The 26,811-nt window shown below is 43.2% G+C and overlaps 1 protein-coding gene across 1 annotated transcript in view; it reads left to right on the forward strand.

The window, feature by feature from the left end:
• LOC147678454 (extracellular calcium-sensing receptor-like) overlaps window positions 1-26,370 on the forward strand; it is a 110,311-nt gene extending 83,941 nt beyond the window's left edge. Inside the window, exons 5-6 of the mRNA XM_086945637.1 lie at window positions 166-289; window positions 25,439-26,370. Of these exons, the coding sequence (XP_086801763.1) occupies window positions 166-289; window positions 25,439-26,370 (1,056 nt within the window). The remainder of the gene's footprint in view (window positions 1-165; window positions 290-25,438) is intronic.
• Window positions 26,371-26,811: the final 441 nt, after the last annotated feature.

A 26,811-nucleotide genomic window follows, 5' to 3' on the forward strand; every position in this document is an offset into this window, starting at 1 on the left:
TCTTGTAGCTAACCATGTCACTCAATCTACAAATTATACAGAAAATTCCCATATTTCTTGTAATAGACAGACTGTTCAGGTGTAAACATAGTAGATCAATGGGCAGTCTCATTTTGTGGTATCTGGTCAGCATTGTGAAGTTTATTTTTGTGCCTTGTGGTTTAGGTACCAAGATCTGTGTGCAGTGAGAGCTGTGCCCCTGGTTACTGGAAAGCAGTGCAGCCAGGTCGGCCCAGCTGCTGCTTTGACTGTGTCCCATGTTCAGAAGGAGAGATCTCTAATGAAACAGGTAAGGATAGAATGAGATGATTGTCTAAGAAGGTCATTATACTATTTGGGCTGGACTGATCTGACTTCTCACTCCCTCTCCACTCTTTCTCTCTATCTCTCTCTGTCTCTCTCTTTCTCTCTGTCTATATACACACATACACACATATTGACGTTGATACCAGCCCGTGGTAGCAGCAGCCACTCGATATTCTATAAGTTTCTTACTTCACAGCCAACTGGTGAGAAATTAAGAGGCGGCACACCAGGAAAACAACACAATAATTTATTGTGCACTAAGCTTTAAGGATAAAACACGTTTCGGCGTTAGCCTTCATCATATATATATATATATATATATATATATATATATATATATATATATATATGTATATATATATATATATATATATATATATATATATATTCACTTAAAAACCATAGGTTTCAGGACTTATATAGTTAGGAATTAGCATTTAAAAAACCTTGCAAATTCACTTAAAAAAACATAGGTTTCAGGCCTTATATAGTTAGGAATTAGCATTTTAAAAACCTTGCAAATTCACTTAAAAAACTATAGGTTTCAGGCCTTATATAGTTAGGAATTAGCATTTAAAAAACCATTGAAATTGCTCCTATATAGCTAGTTGTACTAACTATATTTCGCGCACCCGCAATCCACTGCTGATGATGTCACATATTACATCATTCATGACATGGTCAGTGACATCACTGATGACATCACTGATGACATCTCAAATGACATCACTGATGACATCTCATTTGACATCACTGATGACATCACTGATGACATCATCCAGTGACTGTGTGTTTCTGTAAAGTTTAAATATGTTTTACATATTGAAGAATGAGTGGATGTATAAGTGTCTGGATGAAGGATTAGTAGGTGCAAGACTGACTGTATGAGTGAGTGATTAAATGTGTCTTACTAAATGCATGGGTTAGTGACTAAACTGTCTGAATGTGTGCATCAGTATGTCTGTTGTTGTGTAAGCTGCTGCATGTGTTGATCAGTAGCTATATGAGTGGCTATATGGGTTATTGATTGGTTGCCCAAGTATTTGAATGGGAGACTGAGTGTGTGTGTGAGTGGCTGGGAGGTGTGTGACTCTGTGCATAGATGTGTGAGCAGTTGATTCACTAGGTGTATGAGTTCAAGAGTGCATGTGGAAACAGCTATATGGGCGGTTGACTGTGTGCATGGGTGTGTTGGTGAGTGAATGGATATCTCAGTGCTACATGTGCAAGTAAGTACATATGTAAAACACAGTGCATGTGAGAGTTGGCATATGTAAATGACTATACATGAGAGCCAGTGAATGTGCGAGTGGCTATATGGATGATTGTGTACTTGTATCAGTGATTGTTTCGGAGAGAAAGTATGTGTTAGTATGTGTTTGAATAAGTAAGATGTTGTGTGTATAACTGTATAGTTGAGGAAATGGAAGTGTGATTGATTCTTTGCATGACTGACTAGGTGTGTGAGTAACTTCATGGATGAGTGGCAGTGTGTGAGTGTCTGTATAGGTGTATGAGTGCATATGATAGTGTTGTATTGATGAGTGACTGTATGTATGAGTGATTCTATGGGTGAATGAGTGAATGTGTGTGTAGACCTAGGAATCAGTGAGTGCGTATGTAGTAACTGGTATTGGTGTGTCAATGGTTTCAAAAATGATAGTCTGTATTTAACACTGGGTGTATCAAAGGTTATATTAGAGTGTGAGGAGGTGCATCGTATTATCACATGAATGATATCATCAGTGATGTGATCAGTGATGTCAAATGAGATGTCATTAGTGATGTCATCAGTGATGTCATTTGAGATGTCATCAGTGATGTCACTGACCATGTCATGAATGATGTAATATGTGACATCATCAGCAGTGGATTGCGGGTGCGCGAAATATAGTTAGTACAACTAACTATATAGGAGCAATTTCAATGGTTTTTTAAATGCTAATTCCTAACTATATAAGGCCTGAAACCTATGGTTTTTTAAGTGAATTTGCAAGGTTTTTAAAATGCTAATTCCTAACTATATAAGGCCTGAAACCTATGTTATTTTAAGTGAATTTGCAAGGTTTTTTAAATGCTAATTCCTAACTATATAAGTCCTGAAACCTATGGTTTTTTAAGTGAATTTGCAAGGTTTTTTAAATGCTAATTCCTAACTATATAAGGCTTGAAACCTATGGTTTTTTCAGTGAATTTGCAAGGTTTTTTAAATGCTAATTCCTAACTATATCAGGCGTGAAACCTATATTTATTTTCAATAAATTTCAAAGGTTTTGTAAATGCTAATTCTATTAGCGGATAACTTTTATATATGTTATTATCCTTCTGGGACCACCTGAGCAGCCATCTTGTTTCTCAGGAGAAGTGAGGCACAAGAGAGCTCAAAACAAGAGTGGAAAACCCGAAAAGGGGGCAGGGTTGAGACCCCCTGGCCCCTAGCCCTTCTCAGGGGGTCCCAGAAGGACCACCAAGTGCAAATTTGTAAAAAAAAAAAATTTAAATCGCGGGGTACGCGCACGGTACGCGTACCCTACGCATACGGTGCGCGTACCCCGCGATTATTTCTTTTTTTTTGCCCTTGGGGGTCCTTTTGGGACCCCCTGAGAAGGGCTAGAGGGTTGGGGGGTCTCTACCCTGCCCCCTTTTCGTGTTTTCCACTCTTGTTTTGGGCTCTCTTGTGCCTCAGTTCTCCTGAAAAACAAGATGGTGGCCAACACTTCCTGGTTTGGACAGTTTGGAATGTTGACAGTCGACTGCCAGCCAATCAGAAACTCGATCGCGCACGTAAGGGTACGCGCACGTACGCGTGCGGTACGCGTACCGTACGCGTACGGTGCGCGTACGGTGAGCGCATATAGATATATAATTTGATCAAATTTAATTTTCTCAACAACTACTGGAGGGATTTTCACCAAATATAGAAAAGGCACTACTGCATACCTGTCCCTACCATTTTGCCAAGTTTGGTGTAATTCCGTTCAGCCGTTCGGGCTGTAGCCGTGTCTAAAGGTCCCATAGAAAATGCCATTTTAAAATTTTCAAATTCAATTTTCTCAAGAACTACTGGAGGGATTTTCACCAAACATAGCAAAGGCACATCTGCATACCAGGCCCTACCATTTTGCCAAGTTTGGTGTAATTCCATTCAGCCGTTCGGGCTGTAGCCGTGTCTAAAGGTCCCTCTGGAAATTAACATGGGGAAAACACGTTTTGGGACCCCCCTTTCGGCCCCCGCTTGACGAATCCCCCTGAAACTTTCAGGGAAGGAGCGGCGGAGCTGGCCAAAATTCTGGAAAATTACACACAGACTCCTCAATCGGCGCCAAAGTTATTCCCAATAGAATGTTGAGCCCATATAGATATATCATTTGCTCAAATTCATTTTCTCAACAACTACTGGAGGGATTTTCACCAAATATATAAAAGGCACTACTGCATACCTGTCCCTACCATTTTGCTAAGTTTGGTGTAATTCCGTTCAGCCGTTCGGGCTGTAGCCGTGTGTAAAGGTCCCATAGAAAATGCCATTTGAGAGGGGCGTGGTTTGGACGCCGAGGAAGATGGCGGTGTAGAGCGTCTCTCCTCCTGTGAAGTGATCCCACAACAAAGTTTGGAACACTTTACCCCAGCTGAACCCGAGATCTGAGAGACGATTTGCAAATCAGAAAACAAACGGAATGCAGTAAGCCGTTTTTCAAGAACGGGGCTGCTCGAGAACCGGCAAAACTTAGATCGAGGATCTGGACCGCCCCAGCCATGAAGCCGGCGAGGAAGCGAGCGCGGTGTGCAGCGCGGACGACGAGGCGGACCAAATGCCCAGAGAGACAATGAAAGCCCGAGACACAATGAAGGTCTGAAGGTTTGAGGGCTCCTACTTGCTCCGGGGCTACAGTGCTGTCGGATTCCGGACGAGTGAGTACTTTGAAAATTCCGACCAGTCCGCCATGCTAGCGCTCCTGGCACCCAGCACCTTTACCAAGATGGCGGCCGCCATCTCTACAACTGCCTAACCCGACCCTCTGACGCCTCTAACACCGGCTAATCAGTTAATGGGCAGTATTGATACCACTTTATAATGAGCTGACACTTGTGATTCTGCTCAACGGCAGATTTGAACCAGCACCGAGGGTCTGGCGACCAAGCAGCGAACGAGTAACGCACATGAGCTTCTGCTATGCAGTGCTTGCCCCCATGACGCCACATGTCCTAACGGCCATAAATGATCTCCTGCAGCACCCCGTGGCGCGCCCAAAATCAACGCCGAGGGTGTTTCTTTGAGGCTTCGCAACTTATGACCTGGCCAACTATGTTCGCAGAGGTTATATGTAGCTCCTCACGTGTAATTGCTCTCCACGTGTGACGCAGAAGCGAAGCGAATGTAACCTGGGGAACAAGTCTTTTCAATTATCGTCAGATGCTAAGTCCCACACAGCGTTTCAATATACCGGCTCACACTTTCTTTGACAATATACATCAACGGGGGGCGCTTTTCTATGCTTTTCTATGCTGTGGGACTTATTTCAAGATCTATGGCAGGGTGCTTCCAACTGCAGGTGAGAGACTCTACAAGTTCTTGATGATATCACAATAAGAAGTTGTGCGTGACGACTGCACGGGCCAAACACAGACATCGATCGAGTTTGATCTACGTGCTTGTAGCGACGACTCTCACGAGGCACCGTTCAGGATCCAGGGTAGATATAATGGACACCAAAGAGCAAACTTCCCTGAAAAGGGTCAAATCCGACCACTCGAACCCGGGATCACCTGTCAAAACCAAGAAAATTACCACCAAAGCAATAGACATGATCCTAAACAGATTAGATGAGGTGAAAGACTTGGCCAAAGCAACCAAGGAGGAAGTAGTGGCAATTCGGCAGGATATTAGGGACACTAACGCGCGTCTTGCAGAGACAGAATCCAGGATTAGCCAACTTGAGGACATTGAAGTCAAAACATGTGCGGCTCTGAAACACCTAAACATCCTCAGACCAAACCACAAGAAGGCTGTCCGAATTGGAGGACAGAAATAGAAGAGGGAACCTGCGCATTTTCGGGGTTCCGGAGGGATCCGAGGATTCGCAGGGCTCCTGTGTCCAATTTTTGGAATCGTGGTTTGCTCAGGCCACAAATTTGACCTTCGTCAATCCCCTGGAGTTTGACAGAGCACACATAGTACCGGGAAGGATCACTAAGACGCAAAAAGGCCCCAGACCCATCGTTTGTAAGCCACTACGATATCAACACGTGGAACAAATCCTCGCCTTTGTCCGGAAACACAACCATATTCTATGGAAGGACGCCAAGATCTACATCTCGCAGGACTATAGCAAAGACACAGTAGAAGTGAGGAAAGCGTTTCTGGCCCTGCGCCCACAACTAAAATCGAGGGGTTATCAATTTGGCTTTGTGGGTCCGGCAAAGTATACAGTGATGGTTCGTGGGTCTCCTCACATCTTTTCGGATCCCATGAAGCTTAAACGTATGTTAGATGATTTGGAAGAGCGCGACATGGACACCAATAATCCCGACAATATGGCGGCCTCGGCCTCTGGATACAAATGAGCATTTTTGGAATATGTTACCTATGACTCGACCCTATTGTTCGCACTGATTCATCATATCTATGGGTCTGTGGCTCTGGTGACTGCGCGGCCAGGGTCCTATATTCGAGAGCCTCACCTGCTAATGCGAGCTTTGCCCTAGCGCATTGCTCTGGGTCAAAATTTCAGCAAACCATTGTGCTCTTGACTCCTTGATGCCGCTTCTGTTTGTAATACTCACCTGTGTATGCGCCTAATTGGCCTCTTGTTTCATTGTTTTAGATTACTGTTCTGCTCTATTGCTATGACCGGTTACTAGGTTGTCTAAAATGTGTGGCATTGTCGCCTTTTCTCAAGTGTTAAAATTGTTGGCGAAAGGCGCAACTGTTGATAGTAAGTCGCTCTTGCTTATACATATTTACCTTTTAGATTTTAGGAAACCCCAGACCAGCAAATCTGGTAACATAGTTGATCCACGATGGCTTCCTTTTGGTTTTCAATCACAAGATTGTCTCGTTCACTGTTCAATATGTAAGAATTGGTTAGAATAGCCGGAACTGAGGTTCCATAATTGAGTTACACTGCTCATGGTTCTAACAGGCATAACATAAAGTTCAATGCTTCCGAAGGTTGTTCCAATGTTTACGCAATTTTAACATTGACGGGAGGGAATACTGCGGTTTTCCTCAAGTCACCATGCTTACTACTTGCGGTAGGGGTGGGTGGGGTGGGGGGAATGGGGGGATTGGGGGGGGTATGTGTTGTATGCTCTGGTCCTTATTTTTACTTTCGTTTTCTTGCTTATTCTTTGTTTTGACAAGATGTGTTGTTTGTATGCCATCCTTCCATGCTTTCATGTTTGCTCGAGGTCCTAGTCAGCCAATTGCCACGCACAACAATAAGGGGGACACCCTCCACTTTGTGCTGCATGGAGCATATCTCTTTGAGGCTTATGATGCTCTTATAATGTCCATAATAGCTTGAAATGGTACATCCTACACTTGACACGCCGCTTTGGGCGAATTCCGTAGATAAATTAAAAATCTTATCCCTGAATGTAAAAGGTTTAAATCAACCCATAAAGAGACAGAAGATATTGGACTATGTACGCAGACAAAAAGGCGATATTGTGCTATTACAGGAAACCAAACTACACACAAAACAATTTTACACGTTACGGAATAAGTTCTATTCTGAGGTGGTAGGTTCAGAGGCGGTGGGTAAAAAGAACGGAGTGTTGATACTAATTGCGAAAAAATCCAAGGTGGAATTATTGTCTTCATCAGCTGATGAGAAAGGTAGATGGGTTACGGCCAAACTTGCCAGAGACAACACAGAATTCTACGTCACCAATGTCTATGCCCCTAATACTAGTGACCTAAACTTTTGGGAGGGACTAGTGAAACAGATCGAGACTATCCCTGACTCGGCTGTACACTTATTGGCCGGAGATTTCAATCTCCCGTTTGACCCAGCCCTGGATAGAGATTCACGGTGTACTTTCAAGCCAAACAAATCACATAATGCATTTCTTAATTTGTGCCGTCGTTTTCACTTGGTTGACACATGGAGAATACAGAATCTCACGGATAGGGACTACACGTTCTACTCCTCCCCACATGATTCATATTCACGTATTGATTACATATTTATTACGCAGAATGGGGTCTCAATGATAGAGGATACATCTATTGAACCGAGGGTTCTATCAGACCACTCATGTATCTCCCTTTCCATCAGCAACATTAAACCCTCCCCAAGACAAACATCGTGGAGACTAAAGGAGGAGATCCTAAATAAAGACCAACATCGGATTGCTATCCAATCAGCCATCCGTTCGTATCTAGAGTTGAATAAGAGAGGGGACACCTCAGATCTTGTACGTTGGGAGGCCTTGAAAAGCACGCTCAGGGGGATATGTATCAAGATTCGTTCTGCAATGAATAGAGAACACAACACTAAATTGGAAACTCTAGAACGTGAGATATCGGATTTAGAAAACAGACACCAGATAAATAGAGACAGCGAGACACTTAACAAAATGACTAATAGGAAATACGAATACAAAAAACTGGTGAGTGAGAGAGCAGGAGTATGGCTGGACAGAAGGCGAAGATTTAAACTTTGCGAATCTAATAAGGCGGGCAAAAGCCTGGCCGCCTACCTAAAATTCAAGATTCAGAAGAACTCAATCAATGTTATTAAGGACTCTGCAGGGGTAGGCCATTCAGATCCACATGAAATAACGGAAGTCTTTAAAGACTTCTATGAAACCCTATATGCTAAGAATACGGCTGTGGAAGAGGGTAAGATTCAGGACTACCTAAATGAATGTGAATTACCAAAACTGTCATCAGAGGAACAGCGGAGTCTAAATGACCCGATCACGGCGATTGAGGTAGAGAAAGCGATCAAAGGCCTAAAGTGTGGAAAAGCACCTGGCCCTGATGGCTTTACGGCCAAACTCTACAAAAGTTTTGCATCAGAACTGATAGATCCTCTCCTTCACCTGTTCCAAGAAATTACTGACACAGGTGAGGTGAAGGGTACCTTAGCGGAGGCAATCATAGCGGTACTCCCCAAGGAGGGCAACGACCCATCCCTGCCAAAGAATTACAGACCAATTTCATTGATTAATCTCGATTGTAAGATCCTAGCTATGATTCTCTCAGCCCGACTCCAGCGAGTCCACCCTAACCTGATACATCCATCTCAAGCTGGATTTTTAAAACATAGACTGTCCAGCGATAACACCAGAGTGTTGGCACATGTGTTGGAAAAAGCAAAACTTCTTGATACCCCCACAGCGGCAATCACGTTGGATGCCGAAAAAGCCTTCGACAAGGTGGATTGGGCTTTTTTTGAAGCAGTGTTACACAAATTCAACTTAGGCACAACATTCACGAAACTTGTAATGTCCTTGTACGCCTGCCCTACTGCAAAGGTTAGAGCAGGTGGCTCCTTTTCCTCATCTTTCTGTCTAAAGCAGGGAACGAGACAAGGATGTCCTCTCTCCCCATCCTTGTTTTTGCTAGCAATTGAACCGTTCCTATATCATATAAGGCATAACGATGCCATTGCCGGCGTGCCATTCAATGGCTATACTGTAAAACTAACTGCGTACGCGGACGATGTGCTCATTATGTCGGAAAGAGCTGATGAAGCTATTCCTGCGCTGATGAATACTATCGATGAATACTCTAGGGTTTCAGGCTATAAACTGAATAAGGACAAAACGGAGGTCAAACTCCTGAACAATGTCGGAAATAAAGATATACTCGGAGCCTCTGGCCTCACCTGGCAACCACAATGTTTTAAATACTTGGGTCTGGACTTCGGGAAAGACTTAATATCAACCTTAAAAGTGAATGAGGAGCTAACCTTAAAAAAGATCTCCACATTGTTGGACGGCTGGTCACCCAAGTTTCTCTCCTGGTGGGGTAGGGCGGAAACTCTTAAAATGATGTGCACACCACTGGTAATTACTTAGCTAGCATGCTCCTAGGCTGTGGGGTTTTAGGTTTAAACCTATAATAACTGATAAAACCCCACTGAAAGATAAATAGCCCTTACCGGTGAAAACATATAAACACTGAAAAAACACCTGGACAACCACAAACTAATTGCCATTCAAAGAAAGGAAAGAGTGAAAGTGTAATTTTTTTCTTCCTGAAGGGGTCAATGCAATGTAACTTTGTTATACAAGCTAGCAGTAAGAAAGACTGGCTAACATTATTCTGCTTGAGTGTTGTTCTTTAGGGACGCCACTAAAATATTGTTTCTTCTTCCTTTTACTTTTTTCGGTTTTGTGGCCTTTGGTCTAAAGATGCCGAGTTTAGTTTCATGTTTTACGTCTAGTTTAATCATTTTATAAACTATAGAGAATCAGGAAATATCAAACTCATATTTGATATTTTGGCTGCATTTGATTCTTTCACTGATAGGTAAAATGGCTGGTTTCATAAAAATCTTTCCTAATATATGTCATCACATTTACCCACAGAGAATGGGTAAAAACCCTGAACACATCAAACAATAGTTTCTAGTTGGTCAGTATTGATAGTAGGTGAATTGCCAACACCTCAGGCTTTAAACATTCAATGCAAGGTATAGTGACAAGTATATATATATCACCAAGCATCTGGGATAGTGGTGAAAACATGACACCAGACCTTTGGAAAACATGGAACGCATTGTCACTTGTAATGCTCTGCAAAAAAAGGTTCCTTCCAAGTTCAACAAAGATTGGAGTGATATTGTTTGTATTGCAGTGATTCAGCTACGTATATAAAAAAGTTGTGTGATGACCTGTCAAAATTGATACCCAAGCTGAAGTGATTCCCTGTAGGAGATCCTTGCCACTTGTTAGATGGTATGCTAAAAGGATCTTTACAATCTTCAGAGTTAATGAGGGATGCTATTGACTTTCAAGTCTATTCTGGTGCACTGTTTTCTTATGCACAGGAACTGAAATGCAAATATTTATCATTTTGTGCTTTATGTGGCATCAAAGAAAGAGTCATTCCAACTGTGTCCCTTAGCTGATGGTTCTCAGCCCAAGGGGTTATGAATGTGTAAAGGGACGCCCGGCCAGGTAGAAGCGGGACCTCCCTTTTACGACTGGTGGAGTGCTGACTTTGCTTCCCCTCCCTCTTTGCACCATTGTCAGAGCACTTAGAACGAAGGAGGCAGCCCGTGGCTAGAGTCAGAGGACCGCGAGGAGGACAACACCCTTAAGGGGAGATTCCGGGAGGACGAGGACACGCCCCCTGATGACGACAGACACCCTGGATTGGGTAAAAGACAGGAACTCCAGAGTTTGGCGTGTAACAACACCAAGGTGGAGTTCTGAGGCGGCGTGCGGAGCGGAGCAGAAACGGACTGAGTTACAGAGACGAGAAGCGAGGACGAAGAGAGAAAGCCAGGAGGCCGACGGTTTCAAGGATCGCCGTGCCACACTCCCGAGGGAGGAGTGTGGCTGCAGCAGGTACGGCAGCGGTTTGCGGGGTGGGTCGGGAGGCGGGGATCCTCGGCTCCTTAATAACGGTGAACAACCTTTGCAACGCAACTTTTACCACGCAGTGCCTTTACAACGCGGTATTTACAACGCAAACCATTACAACGCATTGCGCTGGGGGGCGCTCTAGGATAGGGAATAAGTTTAATTTACTATCCAACACCTTCCCTAGTGTCCACGGGGACTGGTGTTGGAATAGTAAATTAAACTTTTCACTATCCAGCACCCCAAAGCGCTATGCGTTGTAAAGGTTTTCGTTGTAAAAACCGTGTTGTAAAGGCATGCGTGGTAAAAGCATGCGTTGTAATGTCATACATCCCTTAATAACTCGTGCTTGCCTCTCTAAAACCTAAAAACTCCTCCCCATTATACCTTCCTCCCTCCTAGTGTAAAAGCCCCTCCATCACTTATTCCTACCTCACCATTCAGGCACTGAGACCCGTTTGTACAGCACCGTGTCACAGGTTTCCCCTCACTACCCCGGTTTCCCTTGGGCACCAGACAGTATACGAGGTTCCTGACAAGCTGTTCTCTCTCTTTCTCTGCACGAATTAGGAACTGCCCGAGGGAGGAACTTGAAGTGCACCAGGAACAAGAGGGTCCACGAGGAAGAAGAGCGTGCCCTTAAGACCTGAGCTGGCATAACCGTAGCCATCGCCAACACGGATCCCGCAGTGTTCTCGAGGGAGAGACTTACCACGCGTTCTAAAAAGACACTGTCTAAAATAAAACCGTACTTACCCCGAACTAGTCTCCGGCCCCTTTCTGATACCCCGCCACAAAATGCTGAGAGGGCCTTTTCACAGAAGTTTACATAGGAAGGAAAGGGCGAGTGCACATGACCCAAAGACTCATATACACTATAAGTACACTGTCTATATACCATGTTCTTTCAGTGCAATAAGCAAGCAATAATAAAAGCAAAACGTTCCATAAACACCAGAAAAACACTTTTTCTGTTGCTTTTAGTGGCGCGAAAATGTGTAACCACTGATAACAACTGGTTTTTAAGATATTGAAAACACTGAAAAAACCCCACTAGAATTTACCAAAAATAGAAACTGAAAACAGGAAAGCCTACATGCTCCCAATGACTTTTACGGATGACTTTATCAAGAAAGTGGATAAGCTGTTTGGGGAGTTTCTGTGGCGAGGGAAAAGGGCCAGGATATCATTAAATAAGTTGCAACTAGCAAAAGAGAAAGGCGGCCTGGGCCTCCCCTCGTTCAGGAACTACCAGACGACTTTCCTCTGCAAACAGGGTGCTCTTTGGCTGGTAGACTCCCCTTCCTATGTTCCAGTGTGGCTAACTATTGAAAATTCTATCATCGCACATGCACCCCTCCCAGCCCTCCTTACCATGGATTTAACACACTTACCTCACTCCAAATATATCCTGTTAAATACTAGACGAGCCCTACTAAGGCTTGACCAATCCCATAAAACTACCTCCGTAGTCAAAAAATCTACCTTGGTGTCGCTGTGGAGGAACCCTATGATTAAAATAGATGGCAAAACCCACTATTGGGATCTGTGGGCTGAAAAAGGCATTAATATGGTTAGGGAACTCTACGATGGCACGCAACCCATCCCTTACTCGAAATTGCAGACGACTTATAACTTGCCACCCATAGAATTTTACCAGTTCCTGAAACTGAAATCTACCATCTCTAAACGTACCCTTATTACCGAATCACCTTGGCTTATGACGCGCCTACCAATTCTGACCCATGCTGGCCATTTCGTGTCTAGAGTCTATAAGCTGCTCCTTCCCATGCCCAAGAAATCTCATAAGCTAGTGGAAGGTAAATGGGAATCGGAATCTAACTCGACAGGAATAGCGATAGACTGGGATGTAATATATAAAACTGCATTGTCCAATAAGGTTTCCCCAATTCTTTGCCAGACAAAATACATGCTGTTGAACAGAGCATTTTGGACTCCGCAGAAGCTGTATAAATGCCATCTGAAGGACACGCCCAATTGCTGGAATTGCCAGTCACCAACCGGGGATCTAGCACACATGCTTTTCGATTGCCCCTTATTACAGACATTTTGGGAGAAGATCTTTGCTTATATCCACCAGATATTTGCAATTGAACCTGTAAAGGAATTTATCTATATCATACTAGGCGCACTAGATACACAATTGCCAGTCATACATGACCGACAACTCTTAGATGTAATGTTAACACTGGCATGCAAGGTCATCCTCTGTAAGTGGAAAAATTTTGCGGAGGTCAATTTTAAAATCTGGTTAGAGTGGCTCTCTTTCTTGAGAGGGGCAGATAATCCAGTGCTGCAATCGGCTACATGGAAACCTTCCAACAAAAAGTTATGGTCCTCTCTAGATGTGTCGTCCTCCCACTTTGATCCCCCATGATGTAGACTTGCAAATGTTTGTTATCTATGAATGCTCCACTGACTGTATATTCTACCTCCATATGCTCCATTGACTGTATATTCTACCTCTGTATGCACTGTAAACAATGTGCCCGCTGATTGCTTGGATTTGATGTATTCGACTCTCTTGTCCTTATTTTTCTTTGCTTCATGCAGGCGTCACTTACTACTATGGTTGAATCAATCTATGTAATGGAAGATTTATTGTATTGTCTTTTATTTATTTTTTCCAAACTTTTTCAATAAAAATGATTTGAATTAAAAAAAAGAAAATGCCATTTGAAAAATTTCAAATTCAATTTTCTCAACAACTACTGGAGGGATTTACACCAAACATACAAAAGGCACTGCTGCATACCAGTCCCTACCATTTTGCCAAATTTGGTATAATTCCGTTCAGCCGTTCGAGCTGTAGCCTTGTCAGAATGTCCCTATGGAAATTAACATGGGGAAAACATGTTTTGGGACCCCCCTTTTTTCTCGGCCCGGCTTGACGAATCCCCCCGAAACTTTCAGGGAAGGAGCGGAGCGCAGCGAGGCAAATTTAGGGAAAATTACAGGCAGATCCCTCAATCGGCGCCAAAGTTATTCCCAATAGAATGTTCGGAATTTCCTATGGTAACTAGGTCCTAACTATATATACCTACTGGCGACCACCAGTAGGTAATATATATATATATATATATATATTCCAGCCAGAACAAAATCGCTTCGGATCCCTGCCGCTTCCAGTGGCGGGCCTAGGACGGGGTAGCAAATCCCAATTATTCCAGCCAAACACTCTCCTTGTAAGAAATTTATCCGGGCCACTTCGAGTTTGCAAAGCGTGTTTATTTCAAAAACGGCTTTTCCTCGACGCGTTTTGCAGGTGAAACCTGCTTTATCACGAGAACGAGCAAACTGAACACCGTGCACTATATACAAGGTCACATGGTATTAGCGTCATACCGAAGGCAATAAACAACAGACTTGATGGTTTACACGCGGGCTGTGTTCAGACTTTGTTAAATAAACATTACATTTTGTTGCATAAAGTATTTACATAAAGTATTTACATATTAGAACATGACTAGTTGAAGAAACCATAAATCAACTTTAAGGGAAATTCGTCTTTATTTGACAAAGTCTGAACACAGCCCGCGTGTAAACCACCAAGTCTGTTGTTTATTGCCTTCGGTATGGCGCTAATACCCTGTGACCTTGTATATAGTGCACGGTGTTCAGTTTGCTCGTTCTCGTGATAAAGCAGGTTTCACCTGCGAAACGCGTCGAGGAAAAGCCGTTTTTGAAATAAACACGCTTTGCAAACTCGAAGTGGCCCGGATATCTTTCTTACAAGGAGAGTGTTTGGCTGGAATATATATATATATATATATATATATATATATATATATATATATATATATATATATATATTACCTACTGGCGGTCGCCAGTAGGTAGTTCTAGTTAGGATTTTTTTCAATGTTAAATCTCAAAATTCTATTTGGAATAACTTTGGCACCGGTTGACGAATCTGCCTGAAAATTTCCTGAAAATGGCCTCACGGCGCCCCGGTCCTTCCCTGAAAGTTTGGGGGGGATTTGTCAAGCGGGGGCCGAGATAAAAGGGGGGTCCCAAAATGCATTTTCCCCATGTTAATTTCCATAGGGCGGTCGATTTCACTTTTAGCCCGAACGGCTGAATGGATTTACACCAAACTTGGCAAAATTGTAGGGACTGGTAGCCCGATGTGCCTTTGCTATGTCTCAAGATATGTGCTCCAGTGGATTTTGAGTGATTTAGGATCAAAAAAATATATATATATCTATAGCCGCGCCCCGGTACGCGCACCGGGGAGCGCAGCGGGCGCGCCACGCGACTTGCGCACGGAAAGCTGATTGGCTCTCAGGTGTCTGTAAACATTCGAAACAGTCCGGACCGGCCGCCATCTTGTGTCTCGGTAGGATTGAGACACAAGAGGTGGCAAAAACAAAGGGGGAAATGACCAAAAGGGGGCAGGGTAGACCCCCCCTGACCCCCTAGGTTTGATGTGGGGGCTATAAAAGGGCCCCGCAGGGCAAAAAAAAAATATTTTTTTTTTGATTTGCGCAGGGGGAGCGCCCGGTACGCGCACCGGGGAGCGGACCGGGGAGCGTACCAAGGGGAAAAAAGAATGACAGAGTTTTAAAAAAATTTAGCCTTTTTTTATAAATTGGAGGTAGTTCTAAAAAGAACTGTTTTTTTTCTTCTTTTTGTTGTTTTATATTTTTTTAGTGTTTTTTGAGCATTTTGTACTTTTTTGGCTTTTATGAACTATTTTATATTTTTTTGTTATTTTTATGGGGAGAAACAAAAAACAGGGAATTGAAAATGGCTCAACTGGAGCAAAAAAAAAAAAGGAAAAAATTAGGGTTTTTTGGGGCAATTGTGGTTGTCACCAGCAAGGACGATGAGCTTTATGCTCTGTTCACCATAGGAGATGGTCTTACCACAAAAAATACATGTAATTCGGAAATCCCCAAACCGTGGTTGAATGCAAGGGATCGTCTCCCTTTTCTCTGGTCCCGATGGAGTGGGTTGCTTTCTTTTGGAGGTGGTGCTTGAAGATTGGGGAGGGTTAATGGCCAGTTCCCTCATCTCTGCAGCAGAATAGTTGATCGGATGCTTGCGCTGCATGTGTCTAATCATGGTATTATTACCAAAAGAATATTTTTTGTTAGGGTTCCCCCTTGAAAGTTCCATGCCACAGATTAGGCAAATCACCTTGGCCGCTTTGACTTTCTTCTTGCCCTCTGGGATAGAAAAAAACTCCCATACAATGTGTGGCCTTGGCTTGTATGGGGTATTGTCTTCTGGCAGCCACCTTCTCCCCCCCTCCTCCTCCTCCTCCTGCTCCTCCTACTCCTCTTCTTGACCACCAATGTAATGTTGTGGTGGTCCTCTTGGTGGTTGTGGTGGTGGTGGTGGTGCAGATGCTCCAGCTGCTGCTGCTACTGTAGCCATTTTAAAATACAAAATATTTCTCGAAGTTGTTCAAACAGGTCTTCCTCAGTCAAAGGACAAAGTCAGAATAAGGAAAAAAGGTGGGGTCTTTCATCATTTGGAAAAAAAACTGTCCTGAACCAATGAAAAGTGTTATTTTCAGGTCACATGACCAGGGCTTTCATCATTTGGAAACCAAAACTATCCTGAACCAATAAAAAGTGTTATTTTCAGGTCACATGACCCGACCCGCTTACGCGACGCGCCCCCGGGCACGATCGTATTCGCTCGAGTGCTTCCAGGTGCGCTTACGCCGTGCGTATCACGCGGACGCAGCTACGCGATACGTCACAATGATGTTTTCGTTCGCGGCAATAGCGCGAACGGGACGCTCACCGGTGCGCGCCCCGGGGCGCGACGAAAAACTACGCTTTCAGGTGCGCACACCGGGGCGTGCACCGGGAGCGCTCCAGGGCAAAAAAATATATTTATATATATATAAAGATATAATATAGGATTCATTATGAAAAACATTACATTTCAGAGGTTGGAGGCCCTATATATGGTTAGGAATTAGCATTTAAAAAACCTATGAAATTCACTGAAAAAACCATAGGTTTCACACCAGTTATAGTTAGGAATTAGCATTTAAAAAACCTTTGAAATTCACTGAAAAAACCATAGGTTTCACACCAGTTATAGTTAGGAATTAGCATTTAAAAAACCTATTAAATTCACTGAAAAAACCATAGGTTTGACACCAGTTATAGTTAGCTGGAAATTTTACTGACATAAAACCATTGAAATTCCCACGTTATAGTTAGTTGGACTCACTATAACTTGCGCGCCTGCAATGCACTGCTGATGACGTCACATATTACATCACTCATGACATGGTCAGTGACATCACTCATGACATCACTGATGACACCATCCTTGTGACAGAGTGACAGACCTTTCTTTCAGTGTAATGTAACCCTTGAAACACATATTCAAAAATAGAAACTAATATTTTCAAAAAAATGGATATACCCATACCAGTTACAACAACCAATTCAGTAATTCCACCATCTATATACACATCCACTCATTCACCAACAGTTCTATATAGTCACTCATACATATACTCACTCATCATATGTAGTGATACACCTATACATCCTGTTACACACCGACAGTCATCCAAAAGTTACTCACACACATACTCACACATGCAAATAAACTATTGAACATCCATTTATTTGCATATACAACTATACACACACTACCACCTTACTTCTAAGGAAACTTAAACATACTTACTCTCTTAAACAATCACTTATAGAAACACATACTTATTTAAACAGGAACTTTTACAATCTCTCTCTCTCACATATACTCACTTATATACATCAATACTCACATATACTAGATTAAAACATATGTCGTTACTGATAAAGACACTAGTGAGACAGTCATTCACTCACTAACACACACATATACACACTCATCCACCCATACAGTCCTGCACATATGCTGTCTTCAAAACACATACAAACAGTGAGTCAGTCATTGATGCATCTATGTGCTAAGTAATACCCCCACCAAACCATACAGACACTCATACTGATACTAAAAAAACATCTAATAGCCCATATAGACACACATGTAGCTACTCACCAACCCATGCAGCCACTTATACACAAAGTGAAACACTGATACATATATTTAAATATTTAAACATTATTCGCTAATATATGTATTCACTAAGATACACTTAATAAGCCAGTTAACCAATCACTTTTTAAAAAAAAAACCCATCAATTTAGACACTTTTTTAAACATTTATTCTTCCATCAACCTTTACATATACATATATAAAGTATATTTATTTTTCAGAAAGACACACATTCACTGGATGGTGTCATCAGTGATGTCATGAGTGATGCCACTGACCATGTCATGAGTGATGTAATATGTGACGTCATCAGCAGTGCATTGCATGCACGCAAGTTATAGTGAGTCCAACTAACTATAACGTGGGAATTTCAATGGTTTTATGTCAGTAAAATGTTCAGCTAACTATAACTGGTGTCAAACCTATGGTTTTTTCAGTGAATTTAATTGGTTTTTTAAATGCTAATTCCTAACTATAACTGGTGTGAAACCTATGGTTTTTTCAGTGAATATATATTTATATATATATATATATATATATATATATATATATATATATATATATATATATATATATATATATATATATATATATATATATACATACTCCAACCACATAAAACCTATATTATATTGCCTTTGCAAGTTTGTTCATGATACAGAGATTATTTACCTGTTAGTAAAAATTGTTCGCTTTAGCCATGTTTGAAAAAACAACTGTTTTTCTTATGCAGGACTTTTAAATTGGCTTGCTGGAAAATTTGCACACTGCATACAATGGCAGCAAACTCTGGGGTGGGGAGTGTTAACTATCTCATCCATTTAATAGATTCAAATGTCATATCAGAAACTACTTGGAAGGAAAAATCTTTTTTTGTTTTAAAAGGTTGTATCTTAATGTCCTGCTGGAAATGTGTTATTTGGCTCTAATGTCTGCAAAATTTGCTAAGATTGTATGAAGAGTTATAAAATTACCAATCAGACTGATTAGAGCTATGTGGGGTTGCATTATTGTGAGATCACCCTTGAAATCAGGCAAAACATATCCTTTAATCAATTGGTCAAGGAATGTATTTATTTATTTATCTTGAGTTTTATATAGTGCTGGCTAAACCCGTAGGTATAGGAACGCTTTACATAAGGAACAGCGAGCTGCAAGTTACACATTTTAAATAAGTTACACATTGAGGATCGGAGTTACAGGCTAACATGTTTCATTTGCTAAAAGCAATTAAAACTTAGTAACCAAAGAAAAAGGGCAGAGTTACAGAAAATTGGTCTTGGGAGGGGTAGGGAAGGGAGAAACAGGGAGATGGGAAAAAACTGCACCCAATGTCCGGCTGGGTAGGTGGTGGACCAGGGCCGATCTCAATAGCTGAACCAAGCAGCTCCACCGGGCGTCGGACATAATGCTCGGACTCCGCTGTCAAGATAGTGAGCAGGTGTGCTCAGGGAGTGTCAGAGTAGAGTGGGGGGGTGAGAAACCATGGAACAGGAACACAAGGAACTGATGAAAGGTTAATTATTACAGGAGATTGCATTATTAGTAGGTGGTATGAATGGAGAAATAAAACAACAAAAGGGGTAGAGAGAGCTAGGGGGCAGAGTCGGAAGCTGAGATAGGTGAGAGGAGAGAGGGGGACCTGAGGGAGAGTTAGAGTCAAGGCAGTCCAACAAAAGAGAAATGTTTGAAGGTCGACAGAATAGAGTCCAGTGGAACGAAGGAAAGGACAAAGTTCAACAAGATGGCGGATCCGGGTCATGGTATCAAAGGTAACCATCTCAAAATGAAAGGGTACATACAAGGCATGATCACAAAAAGAACCAATAGAGTAGAGTTCCGTCGAGAAGGGTCGTGGGGGGATGTAGCCACAGTACCACGGGAGGGTGGAGGGCAGTAGAATGTTGGCTGAATGCATGCAGGGGCACAACCTCTATTTGGGGTATGATTTTTTTATATGGAAAGGACCCCCTGGGAATTACGGAGTTTACTGCTGCCGCTGGGAAGCTCTTTCACAGCATTCACAGGAGTTATTCATCTATCCCCGTTGTGTGGCGCACGGCGGAACAATGGCGTCTGCCGCTCATCTAGTATCATGCTTCTCACCCTCACTGGACCATGGAGCTAATCCTACTGCTCACCTTCCACCGGTAGAGGACAGCTCCGAATGTGGGTCTTTTCTTGGTGGGTGCCTGGCTGCTAGGTCTCCGGATCCTGGGTTCGTCCTTTTTAGGCTTGAAAGGGTCACCGGCCCAGTCTGCTGCGTCCTGATCCTCCGCTAATCGTCTGCCGTCTGGCTACTTCTGGATGATGTTCCTCGCCTCAGTGCCATCCGTCACCATTGCCGCCGATTCCCAGGTACATTTTTATGTTTTTTGGCGTGAAAAGCGTGATGACTCCTCTCCAGACGTTAGGATCCCCACCAAGGCAAACAGGCAATCGCGGCCTCCGAGGAGCACCGCCGGTTCCTCCGTCTCTCTCCCAAGATGGCGGCTCCGTTGGAAGGGCGCACAGCTTTTGGTATTCCATGGGCCTGCTATACTACACCCCGGTACTCGATTCTTGGACCAGGGAGCGCTCCGTATTGGGCCGATGTATTGGTTGTGGTTGGTGCTTCAGAAACACCACAGGAGGATGTCGGATGCTACCGCTCTGGGATGGAGGCAGCGGCTCGGACCGAAAGGCTCCCCAGCAACAAGGGAGCAGTCCCATTGGTGTGGCACTCAGGCAGGAGCACCAATCTGGGCAATCCTTAGCGTCAGCGCAGATGAGTAGAAATTTTGTCTTGGATGGTACTGCGTGTCCGACAGAGGAACAGACCTGAATCGGAATGACAGTGGGAGTCAGAGTCGCCGCTCGTCTGGCTCGGATGGCCCGAACCTGGCGAGGTACGGCAGGCAAGGGGAAAGGAACGTCCCTGGAGGTAGGTCACACTGTAGAACCAAGTCCGATGTCAAAGGGAGTTGGAAGTGGGAAGATGGGATGTGGATGGCTGAGTAGAGAAGGGGATTTTCACTGATTTGGTGATCTCTGACCCGGGAGCTCCTGGGCTAAGTTCCTACTCGGCGGCCATCTTGATTGGTGGTGGTACTGAACACAAAGACTTGCCTTCTCCTTGCACGGCACACATGTTCACAAGACAACGCATGTCCTTTAGTGGGATTTACAAAGACATTCATGGGGTTATTTGAGCAACCTAGTGCGCACTTCCACAATTAATTTTGGTGCATTTTGTGATATATAAACACTTGTAAACCTGGGAGTGTGCCAAAAGGTGCTCCTCCCAGAGATAACGAGGAGAAATATCTTTATTTCTCCTCGTTACTTACTTTTTAGGTCTGGCATTTCACCACAACAATATGTATAATATACTTACCTAAAGGAGTTTTCAGTCAACTCTCTTTACCTATTAGTCATTTATGTCATTCCCAGTTTGCTTCCAGCCACTACAGCGTGCAGCATGGACCAATGGGCCAGCATACTTAAGCCTCTGGTTAACGTCACATTGAGTGACTGCATTTTGCTCTTTCATGAGATACACATCCACACACATGGAGTTCCCTTCAGTGCAAGTGTTGCCTAATGTGATAATATGATGCATATGAAGTGAGCAGAGGGTGCATTTAAATTGTTTCTGTATTATTTCCTGTCTCTTTCCAATGCTGTTATAAATTGCATTCAAAGTGGACTGCTTCTATTTCACAACATACCATAATGTGTTCCAGGACTCAGTTTCACTAGGGATTCTTCAATAAACTCTTGCCCAAGAAGAAACCCAAACTTCATGGTGTTTATTATACGGCACACTTAAAACATGGGTTGAGTGAAATTTGGGGTTTAGTGTCCAATTTTTTATACAGTGAACCCTCTTTCCTTTTTCCTGTCCACCTTCTTTCCTACTTCCTTTCTTCTTTTGAGTTTTTCTTTTTTCTTTCATTTTTTCTATCCTATTCTTGTTTTTTTGTCCTTTCAGCTCTTTTTCTATTTTCTACTTTCATCTTTTCTTTCTTTTTACCTTCCTTGTTTCCCTTTATTCCTCCCTCCCTCCTTCCCTTCCGTCTTTCTTTCTTTTTTACCTTCCTTCCTTCCTTTTTTCTGCCTTCCTTAATTTTTCTTACTTTTTGACCCTTTCCTCCATACTTTATTCACGTATTTCTTGCCTTCCTTATCAAAGACAAGGCAAGAAGCCAATGCCAGACCAATTGCTTTTTTTTAGGTCTGACTTCGCCAAGACCTTCCAATTTTATTGAAAGTATCTATAACATAGTTACTTATCGGGGTTTCATTCAGACTTTATCCATCATTTAGTGATTGTATCATTCACATTTTTCTCATTTTTCTTCCACCTACTCCTGCATGCATAAGGGGCATTGTTAGCCCACACCAGTCATTGCCTGACTTTACTAAGAGTAATGGCATGCTTCCTTTTCACTAGTGATACAAAATGGGATGACTTTGCCACTGGATTCAAGCAAGCCTGCCTGAAGACGGCTGTAATGCCAGAAACCGGTCCTAGGAAGCTTGTTTCCGGTCCAGGGAAGGCATGGCTTGGCAGTTCGGGCTGGACTGTTCCCTTGAGGCACAGGGTCAGACTGATTTGCATATGGCCATGTCTTAACTGGAGTGGCAGAGTGGGCTAAAGAACGGTGATGGATTAAACCCAGATCTGTTGACTGGGTGTGAGTGTTTGATTTGTTCAGATGCTCCGTCCATCATCACCCCCTTTTGTACCGCTTTGTTCGCCATAAGTTGGCAGGGTATGCTCAAACGTGAGTCCCTTGCTCACTTTGCCACTGGATTCAAGCAAGCCTTGCTGAAGACAGCTGTAATGCCAGAAACCGGTCCTAGGAAGCTTGTTTCCGGTCCAGGGAAGGCATGGCTTGGCAGTTCGGGCTGGACTGTTCCCTTGAGGCACAGGGTCAGACTAATTTGCATATGGCTATGTCTGAACTGGGGTGGCAGAGTAGGCTAAAGAACGGTGATGGATTAAACCCAGATCTGTTGACTGGGTGTGAGTGTTTGATTTGTTCAGATGCTCCGTCCATCATCACCCCCTTTTGTACCGCTTTGTTCGCCATAAGTTGGCAGGGTATGCTCAGACGTGAGTCCCTTGCTCACTTTGCCACTGGATTCAAGCAAGCCTGGCTGAAGACGGCTGTAAAGCCAGAAACCGGTCCTAGGAAGCTTGTTTACGGTCCAGGGAAGGCATGGCTTGGCAGTTCGGGCTGGACTGTTCCCTTGAGGCACAGGGTCAGACTTATTTGCATATGGCCATGTCTGAACTGGGGTGGCAGAGTGGGCTAAAGAACGGTGATGGATTAAACCCAGATCTGTTGACTGGGTGTGAGTGTTTGATTTGTTCAGATGCTCCATCCATCATCACCCCCTTTTGTACCGCTTTGTTCGTAATAAGTTAGCAGGGTATGCTCAGACATGAGTCCCTTGCTCACTTTGCCACTGGATTCAAGCAAGCCTGCCTGAAGAAGGCTGTAATGCCAGAAACCGGTCCTAGGAAGCTTGTTTCCGGTCCAGGGAAGGCTTGGCTTGGCAGTTCGGGCTGGACTGTTCCCTTGAGGCATAGGGTCAGACTGATTTGCATATGGCCATGTCTGAACTGAGGAGGCAGAGTGGGCTAAAGAACGGTGATGGATTAAACCCAGATCTGTTGACTGGGTGTGAGTGTTTGATTTGTTCAGATGCTCCGTCCATCATCACCCCCTTTTGTACCGCTTTGTTCGCCATAAGTTGGCAGGGTATGCTCAGACGTGAGTCCCTTGCTCACTTTGCTACTGGATTCAAGCAAGCCTGGCTGAAGACAGCTGTAATGCCAGAAACCGGTCCTAGGAAGCTTGTTTCCGGTCCAGGGAAGGCGTGGCTTGGCAGTTCGGGCTGGACTGTTCCCTTGAGGCACAGGGTCAGACTGATTTGCATATGGCCATGTCTGAACTGAGGTGGCAGAGTGGGCTAAAGAACGGTGATGGATTAAACCCAGATCTGTTGACTGGGTGTGAGTGTTTGATTTGTTCAGATGCTCCGTCCATCATCACACCCTTTTGTACTCCTTTTCACTAGTAGCACACCCACACCGTCGGTAGTTCCCTTCAGCACCAGGTGTACCATGGCAAAGTATGCTCTTTAAAGACCAGAAAACACTTTTGCTTGTAGCCATTTTTTTTCTCGAATCAATGAGGTCCCAGAAGCTTCCTGAACAATTCAGTTTTGAAAATAACTACGACAAAACAAAACAAGAATTCCAAACAGTTACACCAGATCCATTTGCTTTGCCAATGGTTTTTCTATCATACAAAGAAAAAAAAATACCTTTCAGGGTTGTTTTTATGCAGGAAGGTGTCCCTTTGAATACAAAAACAATCCAATAAGTGGCTATTGCGGATCTGCCAAGCTGCCAAGTAAACATCAATAAAATGTCTTTTAAATAATCGGATTCATTTATGGCTCCAGCATACAACAACTAAAAGGAAATGGAGAAGTAGAATAAAACAATTCGGAGTGCAATTTAAATTTCATTCCCTTTAGATGTCAGAGTCTTCAGGAGTCTCTCTAGCTGTGTGCCTTTCTGAACCTAACCTCTAAAACTTTGCTAAGACATTTTTCACACCCCTGTAGACAAGATTGCAGACCCCAGTCTCATCTGTTTCTGACCCCTGGAGGTCAGAGTTCAGTCTCATGTCTTCCTAATAATTGCATATGACCGCCAGTCTCATGTCTTTCTGAACTTCAGAGGTAAGTCTATGGTCTTCTTACCTAGTAAAGGTCACCCTCTAGTGGCTCACTGTCTTCACTATTAACTGTGAAACTGTTGCATAATAGCTTACTGTAGAATGGGAGCCTCACCTTTCATGTAGTCTTAATAAGAGGGACCCCCCACTCTCATGTTGCAATGAGAGGTGACCACCCAGTCTTACATTTTTTTTTCTATGAAGGTTGAACCTATTGTTTTTTGACTTTATACCCATTAAATGTGACACCCCAGCCAAGCATCTCCACAAACCCAAAAAACAAGTGTCTGATGTCTTGCCTTTCTGGCTACGACAATTAAATGCCCACCCACATGTCTTTCAAACTATTAAAGCTAAGCCCATAATCGTGTGTGTTTCTGAACTCTAATAGTGAGCTTTCTCTCAGAAGTCTTTCTTACTCCTCGAAGGGACCTTTCGGTCTCATGTTTTCCTCATGATTGAACATGAGCCCTCAGGCTGTGGTCTGTGGTGACCCTGCACTTTCATATTTTCCTATCTAGTAAATGGGAGTCTGGAGTCTAATGCCTTCCCATTAAATGTTGCCCAATATTATCACCTGACCCACCTATTGTATGTTTATTTTAATGGTCGGCTTTGAATCTCACAACTACATTACCTTTTAGGTGGACCTTCTGGTCCCTGATTTTATAGCCATTAAAAGTGAAAGCAGGTGTATAAAATCTAAGGAAGCTACCACAAAAATTAAAAAGTCACTTGATGTATATGTTCAGAATACATTTAATTTCTTAAATGCAATGAAACCAAAAATGCCTTATTTGTGTTTCAGATTCAAGTACTTGCTTGCAGTGTTCCAGTGACGAATGGCCCAATTACCAGAGAACAGCATGTATCCCGAAATCAATTGAATTCCTTTCTTTTCAGAAACCCCTGGGGACCACACTGGCGGGGGTTGCAATGATCTCCTTCACCTTCACAGCTTGTGTTTTGTGCATCTTTTTCAAACACCATCGCACTCCGATAGTAAAAGCCAACAACCGGGGGCTCAGTTACCTTCTCCTGGGAGCACTTATGATGAGCTTCCTCTGCTCTTTACTCTTCTTAGGAGAACCTCAGAAAATAACCTGCCTTCTCCGCCAAACTTCCTTTGGCATCATATTTGTCCTCTGTTTATCATGCTTATTGGCCAAAACCATCCTGGTGGTCATTGCCTTCAATGCCACAAAGCCAGGCAGTAACATGAGGAGGTGGCTGAACCCGTGTGTTCCTGTGGTTATAGTTTCTGGTTGCACATTTCTTCAAGTCCTCATCTCAGCCACCTGGTTAGTGCTCTGTCCACCATTTCCAGAAAAGAACATGTCAATAAGAATTGGAACTATTGTTTTACATTGCAATGAATGCTCTGAGATTGCCCTCTGGGGCCTGCTGGGATACATGGTGCTGTTGGCTGCTGCCAGTTTTCTTGTAGCTTTCCTGGTCCGTACTTTGCCTGACAGCTTTAATGAGGCCAAGTGGATCACATTCAGCATGCTTGTCTTCCTCAGTGTGTGGTTGACCTTTGTGCCAAGTTATCTGAGCACCGAGGGCAAGTATGTGGATGCTGTGGAGGTTTTTGGGATCATCACCTCTAGTGCTGGTATACTTGTTTGTATATTCATCCCAAAATGTTACATCATATTGACAAAACCCGAACTGAACACAAGGCAACTGCTAATGAGAAAAGAAACATTGAGGAACCGACTAATCACCCTCAAGAACTGAATATAAGTGTTTGTTTGTCAATGGGTCACCTACTTCAGTAACACTTTGCCATGTTTACCATCATTACCAGCAAAGTCATAACCAGACATTCACCAAATGTTATTCCGACTGAGATAATGAGACAATCATACACTATGTTACCATCATGAACATCATTTTGGCGAAAGAGTCATTATTGCGAAGAAAATAACTTATTTTTTATGATATGCACACATCTCTAATGTTCACAAAAAACATAAAATGCCTGGGAAAAGTAGTTCTTAGGCCTTGGCGAAATTTCAAATATCAAACACACAAAAGGTAATGGGAGGAATGCTTGGAATTTGTCTAATCACTGGCAATCGCTAATCCAACCCATCATACTTTTGTCCATAGTGCCACCTCAGTTTGAACCCAGCCTTATGCAAATCATTCTTGATCCTACCCTGATATGAACAGTCC

The sequence above is a fragment of the Lissotriton vulgaris genome, chromosome 12 (assembly GCF_964263255.1).
Source record: "Lissotriton vulgaris chromosome 12, aLisVul1.2, whole genome shotgun sequence".
Taxonomy (NCBI): Eukaryota; Metazoa; Chordata; class Amphibia; order Caudata; family Salamandridae; genus Lissotriton; species Lissotriton vulgaris.